The sequence below is a fragment of the Humulus lupulus genome, chromosome 9 (assembly GCF_963169125.1).
Source record: "Humulus lupulus chromosome 9, drHumLupu1.1, whole genome shotgun sequence".
Lineage (NCBI taxonomy): Eukaryota > Viridiplantae > Streptophyta > Magnoliopsida > Rosales > Cannabaceae > Humulus > Humulus lupulus.
This window is the reverse complement of record NC_084801.1, coordinates 180,532,288-180,554,084: the sequence shown is the minus strand read 5'-3', so window position 1 is coordinate 180,554,084 and position 21,797 is coordinate 180,532,288. Positions and strand designations below refer to the sequence as shown.

The 21,797-nt window shown below is 39.7% G+C and overlaps 1 protein-coding gene across 1 annotated transcript; it reads right to left on the bottom strand.

The window, feature by feature from the left end:
- Positions 1-3,363: 3,363 nt before the first annotated feature.
- On the bottom strand, positions 3,364-5,489 carry LOC133802575 (L-type lectin-domain containing receptor kinase IV.1-like). The gene has a single exon (XM_062240915.1). The coding sequence runs from the start codon at positions 5,487-5,489 to the stop codon at positions 3,429-3,431; it is 2,061 nt and encodes a 686-aa protein (XP_062096899.1). The 3' UTR covers positions 3,364-3,428.
- Positions 5,490-21,797: the final 16,308 nt, after the last annotated feature.

The window sequence follows — 21,797 nt, the reverse complement described above, 5'->3', positions numbered from 1 at the left end:
ATGCATTCTAACTTATTATTTTAAATATTTCTTAAATAGTTTAAGAATATAACACCATATATAATTGTCGAAATCATTGATATACAGGATGAATGGACTGAATCAATTTTGGCCTATCGCAGTTACCAAATGAGCAAGTTTAGTGAGGAAATTTTAGTTAAAGTGTTTAATGCTTAGATATTTAGAATACAATAGTTATAACTATATACATATATTAACTTTGAAATCTGAATTACTTTTGTAAATTTAATCACAAATGTTAACTATACAAATTTTTTATTGATTTCTAGTGGTGCTTTTATGTTTATACTATTGTTTTTCTATTTTTGCTGCTGTTTTTTTTTATCTAATAGGTCAGGAGAATTGGAATAAACTTTGCAATTTGCCTGGTTAAAACATTATGTGATAGTTCCTAACTTATGCAAAAATAATGTTTTTTTTAGCGTTTGTGGCAGTTTTCCACTGAAGCAAACCAATCTAGCATTTGTGTCAGTGCTCAACTGTCACAAACGTGGCATTTGTGACATTTTTCCACTGGCACAGACGCCTGACATTTTTATCAGTGCTCCACTGTTACAAACGTGGCATTTGTGGCAGTTAGGCGCTAACGCAAATGCCAAGTGTTTGCGTCAATAGAAAACTATCACAAATGCACGTTTGTGATAGTGGAGCACTCACACAAATGTCAGGTTGGTTTGCCTCATGGAAATCCTCGTCAATTTTGAAATTGACGCAAAAAATCAATTGTGACGGTTGAGAACTGACGCAAATGACTATTTTTATAGTAGTGTTTTGAGCATGTTATTTTGAGATTCCAGGAACTAATAACCTCTTCTATTTTCTCTTTTCTTTGTCTAGGTATTTACCCTCATAACTATCTATCCCTAAAATTTTTCATTTTATAATTATTGGACCCAATTGTCTATCTCATTAGCATCCTCCATTTCTCTCTCTAAACTATCTCTCAAACTCTCTTCGCCCTTCTCTCATTCGCTTCCACGATGGCACCACCACAACCACTTCTCAAGGTGGCAGAACCATCACTCCATGCTGCCATTGCCATTAAAAAAAATTATCTGAAATAGACATTTGAGTGACAAGATATGAATCTCCAAAGTTTTTCGTCAAATTTCAGCGTAGAGCATTGATATTGCATCGAAAAGGAATCGTTTTGACAAAAAAAAAATCAAATTTTCATGATTGCAATGCAAGAGCATCAAACACAACATCTATTTTGCATCGAAAAAGTATCATTTTGGCCAAAAATCAAGTTTTCATGATTGCATCCCAAAAGCATCGAAACAACATCGATTTTGCATTGAAAAAACATTGTTTCTGCAAAAAAAAATTTCATGATTATATCGCAAAAGCATCAATTTTACATCGAAAAAACATCGTTTTGGCCAATAATCGATTTTATTTTTACATGAGTAAAAAGTAACATATAGTTATCTAATTGTTGACTCGATTTTTGGCCAACACCAAAATAATAATTTTGTGAGAGGGTGCTTGATGTAATTAATGCCAAGGAATATAATAAATAAAGAGAGGATTTATAGTGTTAGGGATTGTTTGGCGTGTTTTCTGTTTTTGTTTTAAAAAATGAGAACTGAAAATTGTTTTTGTAGTTTTCAAAAAACAAGATATCTTTTATTAATATTTACTAAAAATAATTTTTTAGTTTTTTTAAACAATCTTAAATAAAAAATTAATAAATATAATTACAAAGAGAAAAATATTTGAAAAGTTTGTAATGAATAATGAGATAAAGTAATGTGAAAGAAAAAGTGATAAAAAAGGAGAGAAAGTAAGGAGAGAAAATTTGAGGAAAGATAAAGTGATGAAAAAGAAATAAGATGAGAGAAAGTGTGATGCGAGAAAAAATGAGAGAGAAAATATGATGAGAAAGAAAGTGAAGTTGCGAGAGAGAAAATGATAAGAGAAAAAGTGAGGAGGGAGAAAATGATGATATAGTAAGTGATGAGAAATAAAATAATAAGATTATAAGTAATGAGAGAAAATGAGGAGATAGAAAGTGATGAGAGAGAAAATGAGAAGATAAGAAAGTGAGAAGAGCGAAAATAGCGAAAGTGAAAGTTATGAGAGAAAAAATAAGTAGAGAGAAACTAATGAGAGAGAAACCAAAGTGAGAGAAACTGAGGAGAGAGAAAATGATGAGTGAGAAAGTGATGTGAGAATAAATGATATGACATAATAATAATTAAAATAGTGATGTGAGAAAAAAATAGACAAAAAAATTGGATAACAACAAAATACTTTTTATAGTTCTCAAAATTTTATATTTTTGTAACTTTGATTTTAAAAATTATTTTATGAAAATAATGCCAAATGCCAAAATCCTTTATTTGTTTTCAAAAAACTATTTTTAAGTTAATGATACAAACACTATCTTAGATTTCTGGATTTTTCGTTCAAGATATTTTTTATTTTCTTTCTTAAAGATATAGTGATTAAAAATGGAAAGTTTGTGATTTTTAATTATATTATTTAAGTTTTTAAAGTGATTTTTATTTCTATTTGTTTTAATTTGAATTATACACATGATATTTACGTGACAATGCGACATTAGTGCCTAAAGTGTCAAATAAACATTATATTAGCCAAATAAGACGGAAACTAACAGAAGTCATATAATTTTTATTAATGGGTAGGTAAATATTTGGTACCCTGTGTTTTTGTAAAGTATCGTTTTGGTACCATGTGTTTACAATAATGCTCATTTGACACTCTATATTTTGAAATCGTACATATTTGCTATCTTGTATTTTAAAATCATACATATTACTCTAAACTCAAATTTCATTAATAAAATTTTACCAATTACATAAGTTCCAAATTAAAATTTAATTATTTAATTACATATAATTGATGACAGTTTGACCATATTGACAAAATTTTATTTATCAAATCTAAGTGTAGGACAACAAATATGTTTGGTTTTAAAATACGGGGTACCATGTGAACATTATTAGAAAAAGAAACAAAATAATACTTAGCAAAAACACAAGGTACCAAATGAAAATTTTTATAAACAGAAAAATTGGAAGTATAATTTTATAGTGACAATAGTTCGGAGTACAAAAATTCTATTTAAACTAATAATAATAATGTTAATGGATAAATATGAAAAAGTGATACAATAAAATAATTGGTTTACTAAACTAGAAATAAAGATGATTTTTCTCTAATTTGACGATAATTAATTTTCTTCTAAATTTTCATAATATGCATTTTCTCAGCCTAAAAAAATTGCTAACACTACAAATAGTTATTAGTATAGTTATTGGTGTTTAACACTAAAAGAAGATAACTCAAAGCATTTCAAATTTTTTAAACACATCAAAAAAAAAAACACAGGCTTATTACATAGCCAAAAAATAAAATAAAAGTATCAAATCACTTTAAGCTTATGATTCAAAGACATCCCATCGACCACCAGAGACGAGGGACTCAGCCGTAGAATACGATGACGCCTGAGTGTAATACGCAGTAGACGACGGATACGACACCGCAAAATCATCAAACCCTTCTTTATGCGCGAATGTTAAGCCTGCCGCCGTTAGCCCCATCGTTGAAAAGTCTGGCAGCGGTACATCTCTCTCCAAAAACGAAACCACTTGCCTCATGCTCGGTCTCACCTCCGGTTCTGAAAGTGAACAAAACAACTCCAGATTTAATACTAACTCCACTTCCTCCTCTATAACGTTAGAATTTGATTCTAACAGATTCGAATCCATGGCCTCAATAATTCTTCCTTTGCTCCAACAAGAGAAAACCCAGTCCACCAAAATCATCTCCTCCGTCCTCGTCCCTCTCCCTTCAATGGGTCGTCGTCCGCATGCCACTTCGAGCAGAAAAGCTCCGAATGCAAAGACGTCAGAGCTCGTTGTGGCCTTCCCGGTTCGGGCATGTTCCGGGGCGAGGTACCCGAGTGTGCCAACGACTTGGGTTGTCTGTGGATTGCTTTCATGTTCGTACATTCTAGCTAAGCCGAAGTCTCCTAACCGGCCGTTTAACTCGTCGTCAAGTAGTACGTTACTGGCTTTCACGTCACGGTGGATGACGACTTGTTCCCATTCATGGTGGAGGTAGCATAGACCTGAGGCAACTCCCTTTATGACCCAAAATCTTTGGTTCCAATTTAGTGTCATTTTTGGGTTGTCGTATAGGTACTTGTCTAGGCTGCCATTGGGCATGTAATCGTAGACTAAAAGAAGCTCACCTTTCCGGCGACAATAGCCCAAAAGGGATAACACGTTCCGATGCCGGAGTCGACCGAGACTGGTGATTTCAGCCACGAATTCTTTCATACCTTGTCTTGATTCGTGAGAGATTCTTTTCACAGCGATCTCCGTTTTGGAGGGTAATACTCCTTTATAGACTCTACCAAATCCTCCAGTACCCAATAAATCGCTGTTCTGGAAACCCTTCGTGGCTATATACAAATCTTTGAATTTATACCTTTGGGGTCCATATTGGAGCTCCCAATCTTCAATTAGTTCTGCAAATTTTCTCTTTCTTCTAACGAAATAAACTAAACTCGAGATCACTAGAGCCACCAAGCTCGAACAAATAACCGGTAACCCAATGGTCAAAAGCTTGGATTTTGGTTTAGGTCCGACTCGAGGAGGCTTCGGGAGTTTGGAGAAGTCAAGCTCTTGAGCTTCGCCATTAATCTCAAAACTCCAACCCAGAACATAGTGATTACTCATAAGAGTCCCAGTTGAGGAAGAAAAACCTATATACATGGTGTCCTTTATGAACGGTGAAAGATCTTTGTTCAAAGATAAAAGCGGTTTTCGGGGTTTAACAGCTTTGGCCGGGGCTAAAGTGACGTTCATCTGCTTCTTAACAGCTTCATATTCCATCCATACTTTCATTGGTTTACCACTTATAAGAGATAAGTTCTCAAACCTTCCTTTTTTTTCGTCGAAATAACTCGCCGATTTAGCTTGAACCGATCTTAAATCATTAATGTCAATCCCCACATGGTTGCCGTCGATGTCTGCCAACTCAGCGTTGCAGACCGTATCGAACTCGACGCCGACGACTTTGTTGGCGGCGTTGTCTTTAATGGTGGACTCGTTGAAAAGGCCAAGGTACTGGCTCTGACGAGCTCCGGTTAGACCTCTGCTCGTTGGAGCAATGACGAAAACGATGCCGTGGCCGCCCAGGTTCGGGATGTCCGATATGATGGTGAAGGCGAATATGGTGGAGAAGGAAGAAACGGTGCCGTTTGGGGTGACCTTGAAGGTGACTGGTTTGGGAAAGAAAGCATGACCCGTTTTCTGATGTGTGTCGTTTGTCAGCCTCAGGACGCCATTGGATGTTATTTCAGCTAAGCCGTCGAGCTCCAGGTCTCTTGAACGGAATCCATTGAAGATGAAAGATGAAGATGCTGCTACTGTTACTGTTACTGTCACGGTTATGGATAGCAAGAGAAGCAATATCAGAATCTTAGAAATCATGGCTATATCTATAAGCTATATTCCAGTTTGCCTTGCGATTCTATATACTTTGATATGGCAAACCTTTTGGTGACCTTTTTGTTTTGTTTTATAAATGGTTAAGAAAACCATTTTTAAATATTCCAAAATATAAAAAAAAAATATACTTAAAATACTCTATTATAAATAAATATTATTAAAACTATTTTTATAAATAATTTTAATCTTAATTTTCTTTTAAAAAGAGCATATATCAAGTCAATAATTTGCTAAATAATTTATTTTCTTTTATTGTATATAAGCACAAAAAAAAAAGACAAATTACATTAATTTATTTTTCTAAAAGGTTAATACATTAATTTCTCATATGGCTTACAAACACCAATCAGTCTCAGTCAACTCATTATCCAATTATGCATGCATTAGATTCGAAATATAATAATATAAAAGGCTCATTTTGCTAATATTATTAAATGGAGATTCGAAATTCTCTCGTTATTATTAGATTTATTGTATCTTTCTTTCTCTATCGTTTTTTTTTCTTCACTCTATTTTGAAAATTATTTAGTATAGTTTATCAATACATTATTTTATTCTCAAGAAAATTTTGTCAATGGAGAGTTGAAAATTCAAGTCGGCAAGAGAAGAATTTTTATCGTGTTTTGCACTCGTAAATACTCGACTAACAGCTATTATTGTACTTTGCAAATACAATTATACATCCTGATATTAAAATCTAATTAATCTCTGTATATAGTCATCACTGTTATTTTGGTCATTAATAATTAATTTTTATAGAAATTAATATACCATCACTTTTTCATAAATGACTGTGACGATTTAACAAAGAACGAACAAATGAAAGGAATGTGATGAAGATGACAGAATGACTGAAATGATCTCAACCTTTTTGTTGAGACTAACTGAGCTGATATTAATAGACAGAGGAGCACCAAACGGTTACAACAGAATTAGTTATACAGCTGGAGACAACTGTACAGGCTCATAACAACCTAACTAATCAGTTATTAGGAGCTAAACTAAACCCAGATTAACTACCCTTAACAGTATTTCTAACACCTCCCTCAAGTTGGACATAGAGAATTGAAGTCCCAACTTGTTACAAAGACTGTTAAAGTGTTCTATTGGTAAGGGTTTTGTCAAGATATCAGCTACTTGGTTTGCGGAGTCGACATATCGAACATCCAGAAGCTTGGCCAGAACTCTGTCGCGAACAAAGTGTAAATCGACTTCAATATGCTTTGTTCAGGCGTGGTATACGGGATTCGATGCTAAGGAGCCTGCCCCCAAGTTATCACACCACAGAACCGGACAAGCAGACGTAGAGATGCGCAGTTCAGCTAAAAGCGACTGTAGCCAAATGAGTTCTGCAGTTGCCAGCGCCAAAGCTCGATACTCAGACTCCGTACTCGATCGGGCTATGACGGACTGTTTCTTTGAACACCAGCTAATCAGATTGCCTCCTAGGAATACAACATAACCAGATGTCGACTTGCGATCATCTAGACATCCGGCCCAGTCGGCGTCAGAGAAAGCATGCAAATCCAGGGAAGAGCTGCTGGTGAATCGAAGTGCTTGAGATGGTGTACCAGCCAAGTAACGAAGGACTCTCTTGCAGGCTGTCCAGTGCGTTGTTGTTGGTGCTTTCAGATACTGGCTCAGGCGATTGACTGCGAAGGAGATGTCCGGTCTCGTTAGTGTGAGATACTGTAGAGCGCCTATGACTGACCGATACAAGGTTGGATTGGCTAAAGGAGCTCCTGAATCAAGTGTGAGTTTGAAACTGGGGCACATGGGGGTCGGCTGAGGAGTGGAGTCTAACGTATTCGTCTTGTTGAGTAAGTCACGAGTATACTTTGCCTGACTCAAGAAGATGCCGTCTGATGTTCGCGAAACCTCAAAACCAAGGAAGTATTGCATTGGACCAAGCATTTTTAAGGCAAAGCGAAGATTGAGATCCACTATAAGACGATGTATTTGAGCACTATCACTGCCAGTGATTAATATGTCGTCGACATATACTAGTACAAAGAGTTGCTTGCCATTGCCAACTGAGAAGAATAAATTGGTATCTGCTTTAGAGTGTTGAAGACCCCAGCTGAGCAGATACGACTTGAGTTGATCAAACCACGCACGAGGTGCTTGACGAAGGCCGTAGATTGCTTTGTGAAGTCTACAGACATGGTTTGGAAATGTAGAGTTGATGAAGCCCTCAGGTTGATGCATGTATACGGTTTCTTGAAGATTGCCATTCAGGAAAGCATTATTGATGTCGACTTGTTGTATTTCCCACTTATGAGCTGCGGCAAGTGTGAACATAACCCTTATCGTGCATGGCTTCACCACTGGGCTGTATGTCTCAAGAAAATCGATGCCTGGAGTCTGCTGGAATCCTTTTGCTACTAAACGGGCCTTATGTCGATTGATAGTGCCATCACTGTTATACTTTATCCTGAAGATCCATTTGTTGTTGATGACAGCCATATCTGGAGTGGGAGGAACTAGACTCCATGTATTGTTTGCCTGCAAAGCCTGAAATTCAGAGAGCATTGCTTGTTTCCAGCAAGGGTTAGTGAGTGCACTTTTCACATTTAGAGGTTCTAATTCAGTGGAAAGATTAGCCAAATAATTCTTTGGTTTTAGATTGCCTGTCTTTGACCTAGTGACCATGGGATGACCATTTGTGGGGTTCGGAGGTGAGGGTAAACTATTTTGTATATCTGAAATGGGAATAAAAGGGGGAACAGTTGGCATATCTAAGTGTTGAGACTTAGATAATGACTGTGACTCAGAAGAGTTTGGTGTTGCAGGGGACTCATGTGTACTAATGATTGGTGAAGAAGGAGTAGAGGGGTGATTTTGAACAGGAGAATTTGACACTGGAGAGATCTGTTGTGATGACTCTGAAGGCCTATTAGGTGAGGATAATGGCACTGGTTTGTTGAGTGACACTAGGGGAAGACTAAAGCCAGGAGTAGAGTATGTGGTGTTGGGTGATTGTGGAGTTTTAGAGGACTGAAATAATATACTATAGGGAAACTCAGATTCATTGAAGGTGACACTACGTGCAATATAGAGTTTGCCTGATGGATGGAGACACTTGTAACCTCTATGTAGGGAGCTATATCCAACGAACACGCACTTGGATGACCTGAAGGAGACTTTGTGATTTTGGTATGGGCGAAGGAGGGGAAAACAAGCACACCCAAACGTTTTAAACAATGTGTAATCTGGTTTTGATTGGTGTAGAGTTTCATATGGTGAGATGTTGTTTAAGATTGGTGTGGGGAGCCTATTAATCAAGTGAGCAGCTGTGGAGAAAGCTTCCCACCAGAGATTGAGTGGCATGTTGGCATGGGCTAAAAGGGTGAGTCCCACATCAACAACATGTCTATGTTTCCTCTCCACTCGACCTTGTTGTTGATGTGTGTGAGGACAGGAATGCCTTCGAGAGATGCCTAGTTCATTAAGCAGCTGAAACAGAGACCTATATTCACCCCCAAGATCCGTTTGGATGCTTTGAATCTTTGTATTAAATGAACGTTCAACAAAGGTATTAAACTGCTGGAATAAGAGAAAAACTTCAGATTTTACTTTCATTGGATAAAGCCATACATGTTTAGAGTAATCATCTACAAAACTCAAATAATACCTATAGCCATCAATTGAAGAGTAAAAGGAAGGGCCCCATACATCTGAATGTACTAATTGAAAAGGCATAGTTGTTTTATTAGACGTAGTCTTAAACGTAAACTGATGTAGTTTGCTAATTTGGCATGCATCACAGAACTCTACATGTTTACACTTCAAAGAGGGATTTATTGATGACAATACACTTGCTAGTACAGGTTTAGAGGGGTGACCTAAACGAGAATGCCATATCATAGCATCTTTAGACTTATCAGATACTACATTGCTTGTAGTGGTTATATTGTAGGCTTGCTTGATAGGCGGTTTTATTGTAGTGGACTTAGACAATGGAGTAGCAAGAGAAGACTTGGACGTTGAGACCTGAAGTGTATAGAGTCCATCACAAAGGGAGCCCTGAAGAAGTGGTTGCCTCGTATTCTTGTCCTTGACAACACAGGAAGAGGAATCAAACTCAAGAATGACATGGTTATCTTTTGTGAACTGTGATATACTAACAAGGTTTTTGGTCAAATTAGGCACAAGTAATATATCCTTGAGGATTAAAGACTCATTAGCTTTAACAGTAGATATTGAATTAAAACCAATATGTGAAATAGGTAGAGACTCACCATTGCCGACTGTTACCTTTGCTTTCCCTTTGTAGTCAGTTCTGTTTTTCAAGGCGTGATCGTCATGAGTCATGTGGTTCGTGGCTCCTGAGTCAAGGATCCAAGCACTCGGTGCATTTTCAGTGTATGTTGCTTCAGAGATCAAGGCATGTGGTGACTCAGTGTTGTTGTTTGGGGGCGAATCACTGGGAGGCTGAGTCCCTGGAAAATGAACATCAAACCGATGAAAGCAACGATGCACCGTATGTCCAGTCCTTCCACATAACTGACAGCTCAGTCGGCTCGATCGACCGAATCCACGTCCACCACTAGGAGGTCTGTTGCCCCGCCAAGATCCACGTCCACGAGGTTTGTTCTGATCGCGAACAGAGAGTCCAGCAAGATTGGCTTGTACATTGTCGATGTTGGACGATGTAAGCTGCTGGAGTCGCATTTCTTGCGTGTGAAGGCTGAACTGGACGTCTTGGATCGTCAGCGGCTCAGATCTGTTGGTCAGATTGACTACTGTAGCTTCGTATTCCGGTCCTAATCCACCAAGAACATACAGGCACAAGCTATCGTCGGAGATCGGATCTCCTGCTTCAGAGAGATTGTCAGCGTAGGTCTTCATCTTCAAGAGATAGTCATCGATCGACATGGATCCCTTCTTGGTGGACTGGAGGAGTCCTTTGATCTGAAGTATCCTTGCTTTCGACTTTGTGGCAAAGAGTTGTGCAAGAATCGTCCAGATCTCGGCCGAAGTCCGGCAACGCACCACATGTCCGAGCATGTTTTCAGTAACAGAATTGAGAATCCAATGCATAACAAACTGATCAAAGCGAATCCACTGAGCATGAAGAGGATTTGGTTGATCCGTACCTGCAGTCATCGACGGTGGCTGAGGAAGAGTGCTGAGAACATATCCGTCAAGATTGTACGCGCGCAGAGCAGCCAGAACTAAAACACGCCAGTAGGAGTAGTTGTGACGATCTAGACGAAGATGAAGCGGAAGCAGATTGTTGTTGGGGAGGGGAACTTGAGCGAAGGCGGCGGGAACTTGGTCGACGGCGGCGGGAGCTTGTTGAGCATTGTCAGCAACGGAGTGAGTCGTTCCTTGAGACGCCATTACCGTGTAGCTCTGGTACCATGTGACGATTTAACAAAGAACGAACAAATGAAAGGAATGTGATGAAGATGACAGAATGACTGAAATGATCTCAACCTTTTTGTTGAGACTAACTGAGCTGATATTAATAGACAGAGGAGCACCAAACGGTTACAACAGAATTAGTTATACAGCTAGAGACAACTGTACAGGCTCATAACAACCTAACTAATCAGTTATTAGGAGCTAAACTAAACCCAGATTAACTACCCTTAACAGTATTTCTAACAATGACCACATATGACTGGCCTAATCGAGCAATATATACATGGGATTGGAAATCACACTTTCTTAAAAATTGAAAAACTTTTTGTTGATCGCGTTTTTGGCCAACGATGTGAGAACGTAAAAAACGATAAAGTCTTCAAGAGAAATAAAACGACACAGACGGTTTTTGAACAGAAAGTAAATAACACAGCAATTTTTATAGTGGTTCAGCCCCAATATGTTGGTAATAGCCAAATCCACTTAGAGTTGTGATTATAGATCTGTACTCAAGATCAGATGAACTAAGTCAACTGAGTTTCTTCAGTACAGATTACAATAATATAAGAATTTTTCTAGATACAAGCACTTTCTCTCTCTAGAAAACTTTGACCCAAAATTTCAAATTGCCAAAAGTCTAAAAAGAAAAAGCTCCTTTCTGATCTCATAAGCCATGTATTTATAGGCTTAGGATCATACATCTCATATCCCCTAGAATCCGGATATTTTATTATTCTTATTATATTTAAATTACAAAAATATTCAAAATATAACAGAACACCAAATTTGTGGGAAGAATGAGAGATTCCCGCGTGTGCTAAGACAGGTTCTTGTTGAAGCCGTTTATGGGAATCTTGACTTAGTCCTCCTCTATGTGGTTGATCCACATCACCTCCACTCTGGTCGAACATACACATGCTGGTCGGTCATACACTTGCTGGTAGGACATGCACTTGCTGGTAGGACATGCAAGTGCTGGTAGGACATGCAAGTGCTGGTCGGACACATGCATGCTGGACATATGCAAGTGCTGGTAGGACATGCACTTGCCTCTCGTCTAACATGGCACTCTGGTCTAGCATGCCATGTCTCTCCTCTAACATGGCACTCTGGTCTAGCATGCCATGTCTCTCCTCTAACATGGCACTCTGGTCTAGCATGGTGCACTGGGCAGTAAAGTCATTACTGGGCAGTAATGTCGTGACTGGTCGGACAAGGTCATGCCTGGTCGGTCATGACACTTCTCAAGCCAGTCAAAATTTTATCACAACTCTGAGGAGTCAATGTATTTATTGACTATTTAATGTGTCTTTTACGGACCATGTACTGCCACTTGTCACCTCTGTTGCCACGTCATCGATCTCCATTTTTTGGGGATAACACTTTTATTACACTATTGTGTCCCACATGGAATAAGGGTAAGAATATTGAACCATTAATAAGAACATGTGTAACTCCACTAATCACCAATTGGTTTTTAGATGGAGCCTCATGATTCTTGTCATGGTATCAAGAGCCAATTCCCTAGCGGGCATTCGATCCACACCGATCCAAAAGAGTAAGTCAAGCCGCTCGAGGTCCGCATAGTGTAAAAAGACACTTGAGATCTGAGATCTGCATAGTGCGAAAAGACACTTGAGATCCAAAAAAATAAGCGAGCTGGAGAAAAAAATGGGCCACTTGTGATTAGGTGATTCAAGATTGGTGAGCGAAAAATCGCCACCATCTTGAGGGGGGATATTAGACTATTGTGTCCCACATGGAATAAGTGTAAGCATATTAAACCATTAATAAGAACATGTGTAACTCTATTAATCACCAATTTGTTTTTAGATGGAGCCTCATGATTCTTGTCAACTTTCACTTTCCTACTACAATTTTTTTTAAAAATTTGTATTACTATTTAAGTCAATTAACACGTGAGATTGGTTCGTATCTTTTTCCATGTAATTTCACTAGTTGCAAATTTAAGCTCTGATTCATATTAGGCGGCTTGGTAGCCTCTATAGACGTCACCAAATGTCACGGGCCGCCAACTTCGATACTCGAATTAACGGAACGTGCGGCACTTGTTAGCGCTCTTAGCTAGCAAGTTAGCCTAGAATTCACACCTGCGGTAAACAAACTCAATGGTTAGCCACGTTACAAGTCTCACACATGTAAGGGAAATTATGAAGCGGGAGCAAGCACGAGGCAAGCTATCCAAAGACAACATCCCAGACAACAACTAGAGCATACAACATAGTCAAGTGGCATGTGATGGCCCAACGAAGGTAACAAACAAGAAACACATAGACTGTAAAGAAAGCATACACAAAGGGACATGGAAAAACATCGTTTCATTCATATAAGGCCTTGATAGGGCAAGGGAGTACACAACTTAAGCCCCTATCTGCTGGTGGCCATGGTGCTTCCCTAAGTCACCAGGTCACCTCCCCCTAAGGAGCTTTCTAAGGAAATGAAGTCTTCCCAGGAACATATATGATTTTCGTCTGGGAGACATATGCATAATTATAAAAGTGCCATCCCCTACCCATGAGGTTACTTGGTGCAAGACTTCACAAATGATCAAGCACCAAGGCATACTCATATCTACAAAATGGCCCCCTGGAGGTGTGTCATGACGCAACACGTCACACTCTCCCCCACTTAAATCTTCGGCGTCCTCGACGAACCTGCCCCTTGCTGATCTTCAATCTTCTACGTAAGCTTGTGCAAGTCCTTCGCCCTTTCCCAGCAAATTTCTTCATCTCCGAGCCCTTTCCACTTCACCAGAAACTCTTTGTTCTTCTTTCTGTCCACGACCACAGTCCTCTCTGCTAGGATTTCTTCAGGTTGTCTTCTGCTTCGTGGCTTGATGCAGAATCCTTCTCTGGTAGACTGGTTGCGCACTGGATCTTCTGGATCTTCGTGATACGGCTTGAGGTTGCTGACGTGCAAGACCGGGTGTATCTTCATCCATTATGGTAAGCTGACTTTGTAGGAGGTCAGGCCCACTTTCGAGATGACTGGAATAGGACCCTCATATTTGTGGACGAGTCTGATGTCCTTATTCCCTCAGAATCTCAGTTGTTCAGGCCTCAGCTTGATCATCACTAAGTCGCCTGCTTTGAGTTCCAGTGGTCGTCTCTTATGATCTTCCCACTTCTTCATTCTCTTTGATGCCTTCTCTAGATAGGCTCGGGCAATCTCGGTGGTTTTCTTCCAGTCTTTCATGAAATTAAAGGCCCTCGGATTTCTTCCTCGATACTCATCCAATGTGTGGGGTAACAGCAGTTGCTGACCGTTAACAACTTCAAAAGCGCTCTTGTTTGACGAAGAACTCTTCTAAGAGTTGAAACAAAATTGAGCTACGTCTAGTAGTTGCGGCCAATTCTTTTGGTTGGCGCTGACAAAATGCCGCAAGTACTCTTCCAGCATATCATTGAATCTTTCAGTCTGTCCGTCTGTTTGAGGATGGTAGCTTGAGGAAATATTTAGTTGTGACACCAAAAGGTTGAATAACTCGGACCAAAAGGTTCTTGTGAATCTTCTATCACGGTCACTGACTATATTTTGGGGTACTTCCCAATACTTAATTACATACTTGAAGAAAAGTCTCGCTGTCTCTTCTGCCGAGCAATACTTCGACACTGGGATGAAGGCTGCATACTTTGAAAATTTGTCCACGATCACTAAGATTGCACTCAAGTCTCCTGTCTTCGCTAAACTAGTAATGAAGTCAAGTGACACACTCTCCCATGGTCGGCTTGGGACTAACAAAGGTTCCAACAACCCTGGCGTCTTGTGTCTCTCCACTTTGTCTTGCCGGCAGGTGAGACAGGTCTTGGTATACTCCACGATATCATCGCGCATTTGTGGCCAGTAGTACCCCTGCTTCAATAGGGCATGAATTCTCTGCCACCCTGGACGACCCGCCCACAAGGTGTCGTGACACTCACTCATTAGTGTCCTCAGCAAATCTCCCGTCTTTGGAACATATAAGCGGCCACCCTTGGCCCACAAAAGATCATCTTCTACCCAAAATTGGCGATTCTTTCCCTCTTTTGCAAGATTCATGATGGTCTTCACCACTGGGTCTTTCACCAGGTTCTCCTTAATGCGCTCTCGGATTGGAGTAGTTACCATGCTAGTCGACATATTTGCTAGCAATTTTAGAGTCGGAACTCAGATTTGCGACTCAAGGCATCAGCTGCCTAGTTTAGACGGCCCGCCTTGTGTTCGAAATGAAAGTCGAATTCTGCTATGAACTCCTGCCATCGTGCTTGTTTAGGGGTAAGCTTTGGCTGGGTGAGGAAATGACTCACTGCGGCATTATCTGTTTTCACCACAAACTTCGACCCCAACAAATAGTGCCTCCACACTCGTAGACAATGAATTACTGCGAGAAGCTCCTTCTCTTGAGCAGTGTATCGCCTTTCTACCTCCATAAGTTTGCGGCTTTCATAAGCTACGGGGTAGCCCTCATGTACAAGTACCCCTCCCAAAGCATAATCAGACGCGTCTATCTGCACTTCGAAGGGCCTACTGACATCTGGTAAGGCGAGGACAGGATCTCGCATCATAGCTTCCTTCAAACTCTTAAATGCTTCGACACACCTATCGGTCCACGTCCAAGTTACACCCTTCTTCAACAACTCAGTCTAGGGTGCCGCTCTTCTGGAATAGCCCTCCACAAATCTTCGATAATAGTTGGCTAAACCAAGGAAAGAGTGTAATTCCTTCAAATTGGTGGGGGCCTTCCATTCTTGAATGGCCCGCGCCTTCTCTAGATCCATGCGGATCCAACCACATTCTACTATGTGGCCTAGGAACTTGATTCTCTCTTGTGCGGAGGAGCACTTTTCTCGCTTCACATAGAGTTGGTTCTCTTTCAATTTCTGAAACACTTGAGATAAGTGTCGTTGATGTTCTTATATTGTGGAGCTATAGACCACAATTTCGTCCAAGTAGACTACCACGAGCTTGTCTAGGCATTCCTGAAAATTTTGGTTCATCAACGTACAAAATGTGGCTGGAGCATTTGTCAACCCAAACGGCATGACTCGAAACTCGAATGCTCCATATCGAGTCACACACGTTGTCTTCAGCTCATCCCCTTATGCTATTTGCACTTGATAGTAGCCTGATCTCAAGTCCAGTTTCGTAAAGAATTTCGCTCCACTCAACTGGTCGAATAAGTCAGCGATCAAGGGGATGGGGTACATATTACGCACTGTCACCTTATTGAGAGCCCAATAATCAATACATAGTCTCAAGCTCCCATCGTGCTTCTTTTGAAATAGCACGGGCGCACCAAATGGTGCCTTCGATGGTCTGACGAAGCCTGCCTCTAGTAATTTCTTCAACTGCTTCCTCAGTTCTGCTAGTTTAAGGGGTGCCATCCTATAGGCCGCCTTTGCAGGTGGTTTAGCTCCCGACACCAGCTAAATCTGGTGATCAATCCCTCTTTTAGGTGGTAAGGTTCTAGGGAGTTGATCCGGTATAACATCCCCATACTTCTTCAAGACCATTCGAATTTCTGGTGGAATGACTTCATCCACCGTATCCTCGTATATTGTGGGTAGGATAATATACGTGGGATCTTGTCTTCTCACGCCCTTCTTCAATTATAAGGTTGACAACAACTTGGTTTCTAGGGGCTGCTCTACTTTAGCAGGCACCACTGCAGGTGTCTCCCCCATTATGAGTAAGCTTCCCGTAGCTAGGATGGGAACGGCTCCCTTTTCCGTAAGGAAATCCATACCAAATATCACATCAAAGTCGTCCATTCGCACGACCACCAAGTCAGTTTGCCCCTCCCATGAGCCGATCTTCATGTTCACCTTATTAGCCACGCCGGTTGTGCCCAAGGCTTCTGAGTTAACCGCTTTCATGCGGCCATGGTCCTTCTCCCATTTTAGTCCTAGACGTTTAGCTTCGATCTCCGAAATGAAGTTGTGAGTGGCACCCGTGTCGATCATCACACTTCCGGTCATTTTATCGTTTAGAGTGTGTCCACATACATTAGTCCTTTTCCAAGGGACTTCTTCACTTTCGCACCGTGTTTCTTGAGAGCATTCAGCATCCGAAGGGCACCCATGTACATATACTCCTCCTCCTCCTCTTCGTTGGTTTGTTCCCCTTGGCCAAATGACGCCTAGAGGGCACTCATCTTGGATTTGTGAGGACATTCTGTCGACTTATGAGGTCCGGTACAAATCCAACATGTAAGAGGCTTCTTGAACGGGGGGTTATTACCTTTGTTAGGAGAGTTAGACTCCACACTCCTTTTCTCTCCTCCCCCACTCTTGCTCTGCCAAGACTTCCCAAACTTTTTACTCCCAACATTACTTCCACTAGTCGACAGATTGGTCTTCTTGGATTGAATGTTCCCTGATGAGTAATCAGTCAGTCGTTCGGCAGCAGCTTAAGCAGTGGCTAGGTCAGCCACTCACTATCTCTCGAGCTCTTGCTTTTCCCAAGGCTTCAGACCTTCTAAAAACGCGAAGAGTTTGTCCACTTCGGACATGTCTTTGATATCCATCATCAACCCAGAGAATTTCTTCACGTATTCTCGGATTGTTCCAGTGTGCTTCAGCTCTCTCAACTGACGTCGAGCTATGTAGGCAACATTTTCAGGGAGAAACTGCGTCTTGAATTCTTTCTTTAGATCTTCCCATGTTGCTATGGTGCATCTGCCGTTCTGAATGTCATCATACTTCGTCCTCCACCACACTTTGGCATCCGCAGACAAGTACATCGTTTCCATGGCGACCTTGCCATCTTCTGATTCACCTCTCACGGCTCTGAAGTAATGCTCCATATCAAAGAGGAAGTTCTCTCAGTCCTTTGAATCTCTAACCCCACTGTAGGGCCTCGGCTCAGGGACTTTTACCCTCCCATATTCCATGCCAATGGGTCCAGTTGTAGTCTGATTCCCGACCGCCCTCATGGTGAGGTTCAGCTTAGTGTTCATCTCCAACATTTCATCCTTCAATGCCTCAATTGACCCCCTAAAATTCTCTACGAGGTCATTTAATGCTTCTTGTAGGTCCTTCACCGCTCGCTCCACTGCCTCAATACGTTCCTCCCTCTGAGGACTATTGGATGTGCTTGAAAGGTTCTCCCTTCGCTCGATTGCAGTTATGTGGCCTAGTAGATTGGTCGTATCTCGCTCCAACACAGCCACGCGATTTTTTGCGTTAGTCATCTCCGGTTCTAGCCGGACAGAGCTAAGATCCCTAACTCTTTCGTCCAGGCCGTCTAGCTCTCCAACGCGCCTCTCCAGCGCTTCAATCCTTTGAGTGTTGCTCACCATCATGCAGGGTCACCAAGCTTTCTCAAACTTAGCTCTGATACCAACTGTCACGGGCCGCTAACTTCGATACTCGAATTGACGGAACGTGCAGCACTTGTTAGCGCTCTTAGCTAGCAAGTCAGCCTAGAATTCACACCTGCGGTAAACAAACTCAATGGTTAGCCACGTTACAAGTCTCACACATGTAAGGGCAATTATGAAGCGGGAGCAAGCGCGGGGCAAGCTATCCAAAGACAACATCCCATACAACAACCAGAGCATACAACATAGTCAAGTGGCACGCGATGGCCCAACGAAGGTAACAAACAAGCAACACATAGACCGTAAAGAAAGCATACACAAAGGGACATGGAAAAACATTGTTTCATTCATATAAGGACTTAATAGGGCAATGGAGTACATAGCTTAAGCACCTATATGTTGGTGGCCATGGTGCTTCCCTAAGTCACCAGGTCACCTCTCCCTAAGGAGCTTTCTAAGGAAAGGAAGTCTTCCCAGGAACATATATGATTTTCGTCTGGGAGACATGCATAATTACAAAAGTGTCATCCCCTACCCATGAGGTTACTTGGTGCAAGTCTTCACTAATAATCAAGCACCAAGGCATGCTCATATCTACAAAATGGCCCCCTGGAGGTGTGTCATGACGCAGCACGTCACACCAAGCGCTAAATTTTTCATACAAGGTGTCATGTCATTTGATGATGATGATCGAACAATGGTTACTATCACTATGACATTTCCTTTTAGCAATTTTCATAGTCATTTATATGCATGAAACAGACAGCCCAATCACATATATATATATATATTTAATTTTATGGATTATTAAGTATGTTAAAAAATATATGAGGGGCCTCACTTTAAGTCCTACCGGTGGGGCTCTCACTGTTTCTCGACCCGTGATCAGTTTTTGGTGCGATTTTTTTATGACCGTATATATTGTAGCTATTTAGACACTACTATAAAAAAGGGCAATTGTGTCAGTCAAACGCGTTAGTCAACGCAGTTGACCAAGAATTAACATTTGTGGCAGTTGGACACTGCCACAAATGAGGGCCCAATTGCGTCATAACATACACTGACGCTGTTTAATGGGACCGTTTGTGTCAGTGGGGCACTGACGCAAACGGGCCGTTAACGGCGTCAGTGGCCCACTGACGGTAACTGAGCGTTTGCGTCAGTGAGGCACTAACGCAAACGCCCATTACCGTTAGTGGGCCACTGACGCAACTGGGTCTCCTATAATAAAACCTTCATCGTCCCAGCCGAGTCCCATTTCACTCAAACCATAATTTCATACCGTTTTCCTCCCAAACCAGCGGCACCCAACCAAGGTTCTCCCCATTTAGGTATGTTTTCAGCCATTTTTTTTTTCAATTTTAATGTTAAAATAATGATTTATATATGTTTATGAAACTTATATATAGTTTTTATGGATTTTTTTGTATAGATTTTGTTTTTTGAAGATATAATTTGAAAACCCATGATCTTTATTGGATTTTTGGGGTTTTCTACATCAAGAACCCACATTGCACAATTACCACAAGTAAGTGTAATTTTATTAATTTTTATGATTTAAATATAATTTTTGTGAATTTTTTTTTTTTTTTTATAAATTGACTATATTTCGGATTTTTAATTTTTAGATAGTTTTATTAACTTTTTTTTTTAAATTTAATTAAATTTCGAATTTACTATGTAAATGAGTATATATATAGATTAATGTATATATTTTGTATAAGTTTCATTTTATTAAATGTTTAGTTTGATTATTATTAGTAAATTTTTGTTTATATTTTGTTAACTTTTTAAAATTATTTTTAAATTTTGGGTTTAATTGGTTAAATAGGTATATATTAAAATTGTTTGTTTTTTTAAGTTATATTTTATTATTGATTTAGTTAGGATATTTATAGTCGATTTTTATTTATGTGAGTTGTTAACTTTAAAAAAAAAAATTATTTCGGATTTAAGTAAACAAATGAGTACATATAACAAATTATTTGTTTTCTTTAAGCATTTTATTGTTTATTTAGTTACAATATAACTTTATGATATTTTTCTTTATATTTTGTTAACTTTTTTATTATTTTTTTGTATATTGTTATATTTGAGTAGGTATTTTGTTGACTACTTTGTTGGTGAGATCAAGCTTTGGAGGATTTTATATTAGAGGTAATATTTTAAACCTTAATGTATAATTAATATATTGAACTTAGTAGCATGTACGAATTATAAAATAGTGGAGATAGGATCTGGGACTGTGCGCTGCGGTGATATAAGGTTGTAATTGTGCATGTTTGATTGATTACTTGATTTGTTGTATTTATGTGATGAACAACAACATGCTCCGCCACCACCGACATGGACATCATATGCTCACCGACCACCCTCACAGCTACCACTTGCTCCACCACCATCGACGCAGGCACCATGTGCTCCCCCACCACCACAGTCAAATTTTCCTGAGGAGGTAATAGTTTCTTATTAATTTATTATTGCATATATTTGATATAGTAAAAATAAACTAGTTTATCGAAAAGTAAGTCTAACAGATTAATTGGAATGTAACAGATTAATTGTAAGTTGTGTCTTGGTTCGACACAAAATATAGTTGCAGAGGGGAAACTTGTAAGTACCTGTTGCACAGAAATACATAGCGTTCAACTGCCTCCTGGAAATTATCATTTCAGAGTTGAGGCAGCCATTCAAGAGAACGCTAGTTTACCATATCCGCTTACAATGGAAGGTTATACATTGGTTGGACAAGCAGTCGGGTATGATGTTGGATGGCCACAACATTGGGTTCTTACTAATCAACAAATGAAAGAGCCACTTGTGCCCTCTACTCAACAACCAAGACAATCAAAGAAAAGAATAGAGGCATTGACACAGGAGCCTACAGAAGTGCCTATCACAAAAATATTGAGGTGTTTGGTGAAGTTTATTGATAAATGGCAAGCTGACCGCGTGGTAGAGATTCCAATTGTTGAAAGGGTATTTGGATTCGAAACTATCGCTCTCTTAGGGAAAGATGATATCCTCCACTTGTGCAACTATGAGATGATTGGACAGACTGAGCTAACATTATATATGAGGTTCAATGGTGTTTATAATCTTAGTTTATTTAGTTTAACTTGAAATTTAATAGTTTATTAACTTTTTTAATTATATGTAGCTTCCTCGATGATTTGGTGCAAACGAAGGGATTGAACCACATGTACACTTTCATGCATCCCGCTTTAGTGTCCACTAATGCAGGAACCAATGAAATACGTGCTAAAAATCTCTTTGATCGGTTTCTACAGATGGAGCTAGAGACACAGTTTCTAATTTGTCCTTGGAACAACAAGTAAGTCAACTTAATTTTATATTCATATATTTTGTTTATTGATAAATATCTTACACAAGTTTTTTTATTGCAGCTTTCATTGGATGTTAGTATTAATTCAGCCCCACAGTCATTCAGTAGCTTTTTTGGATCCTATAAACTCACATTTCCGTCCGGAAATCAAGGAGATAATTATCATGTAAGTTTTTCATTTTACTTAATTAATTTATGATTTTATTTCAAACTCATATATGGGTAAATATTAATATTGTGTGCAGGGCGTTGG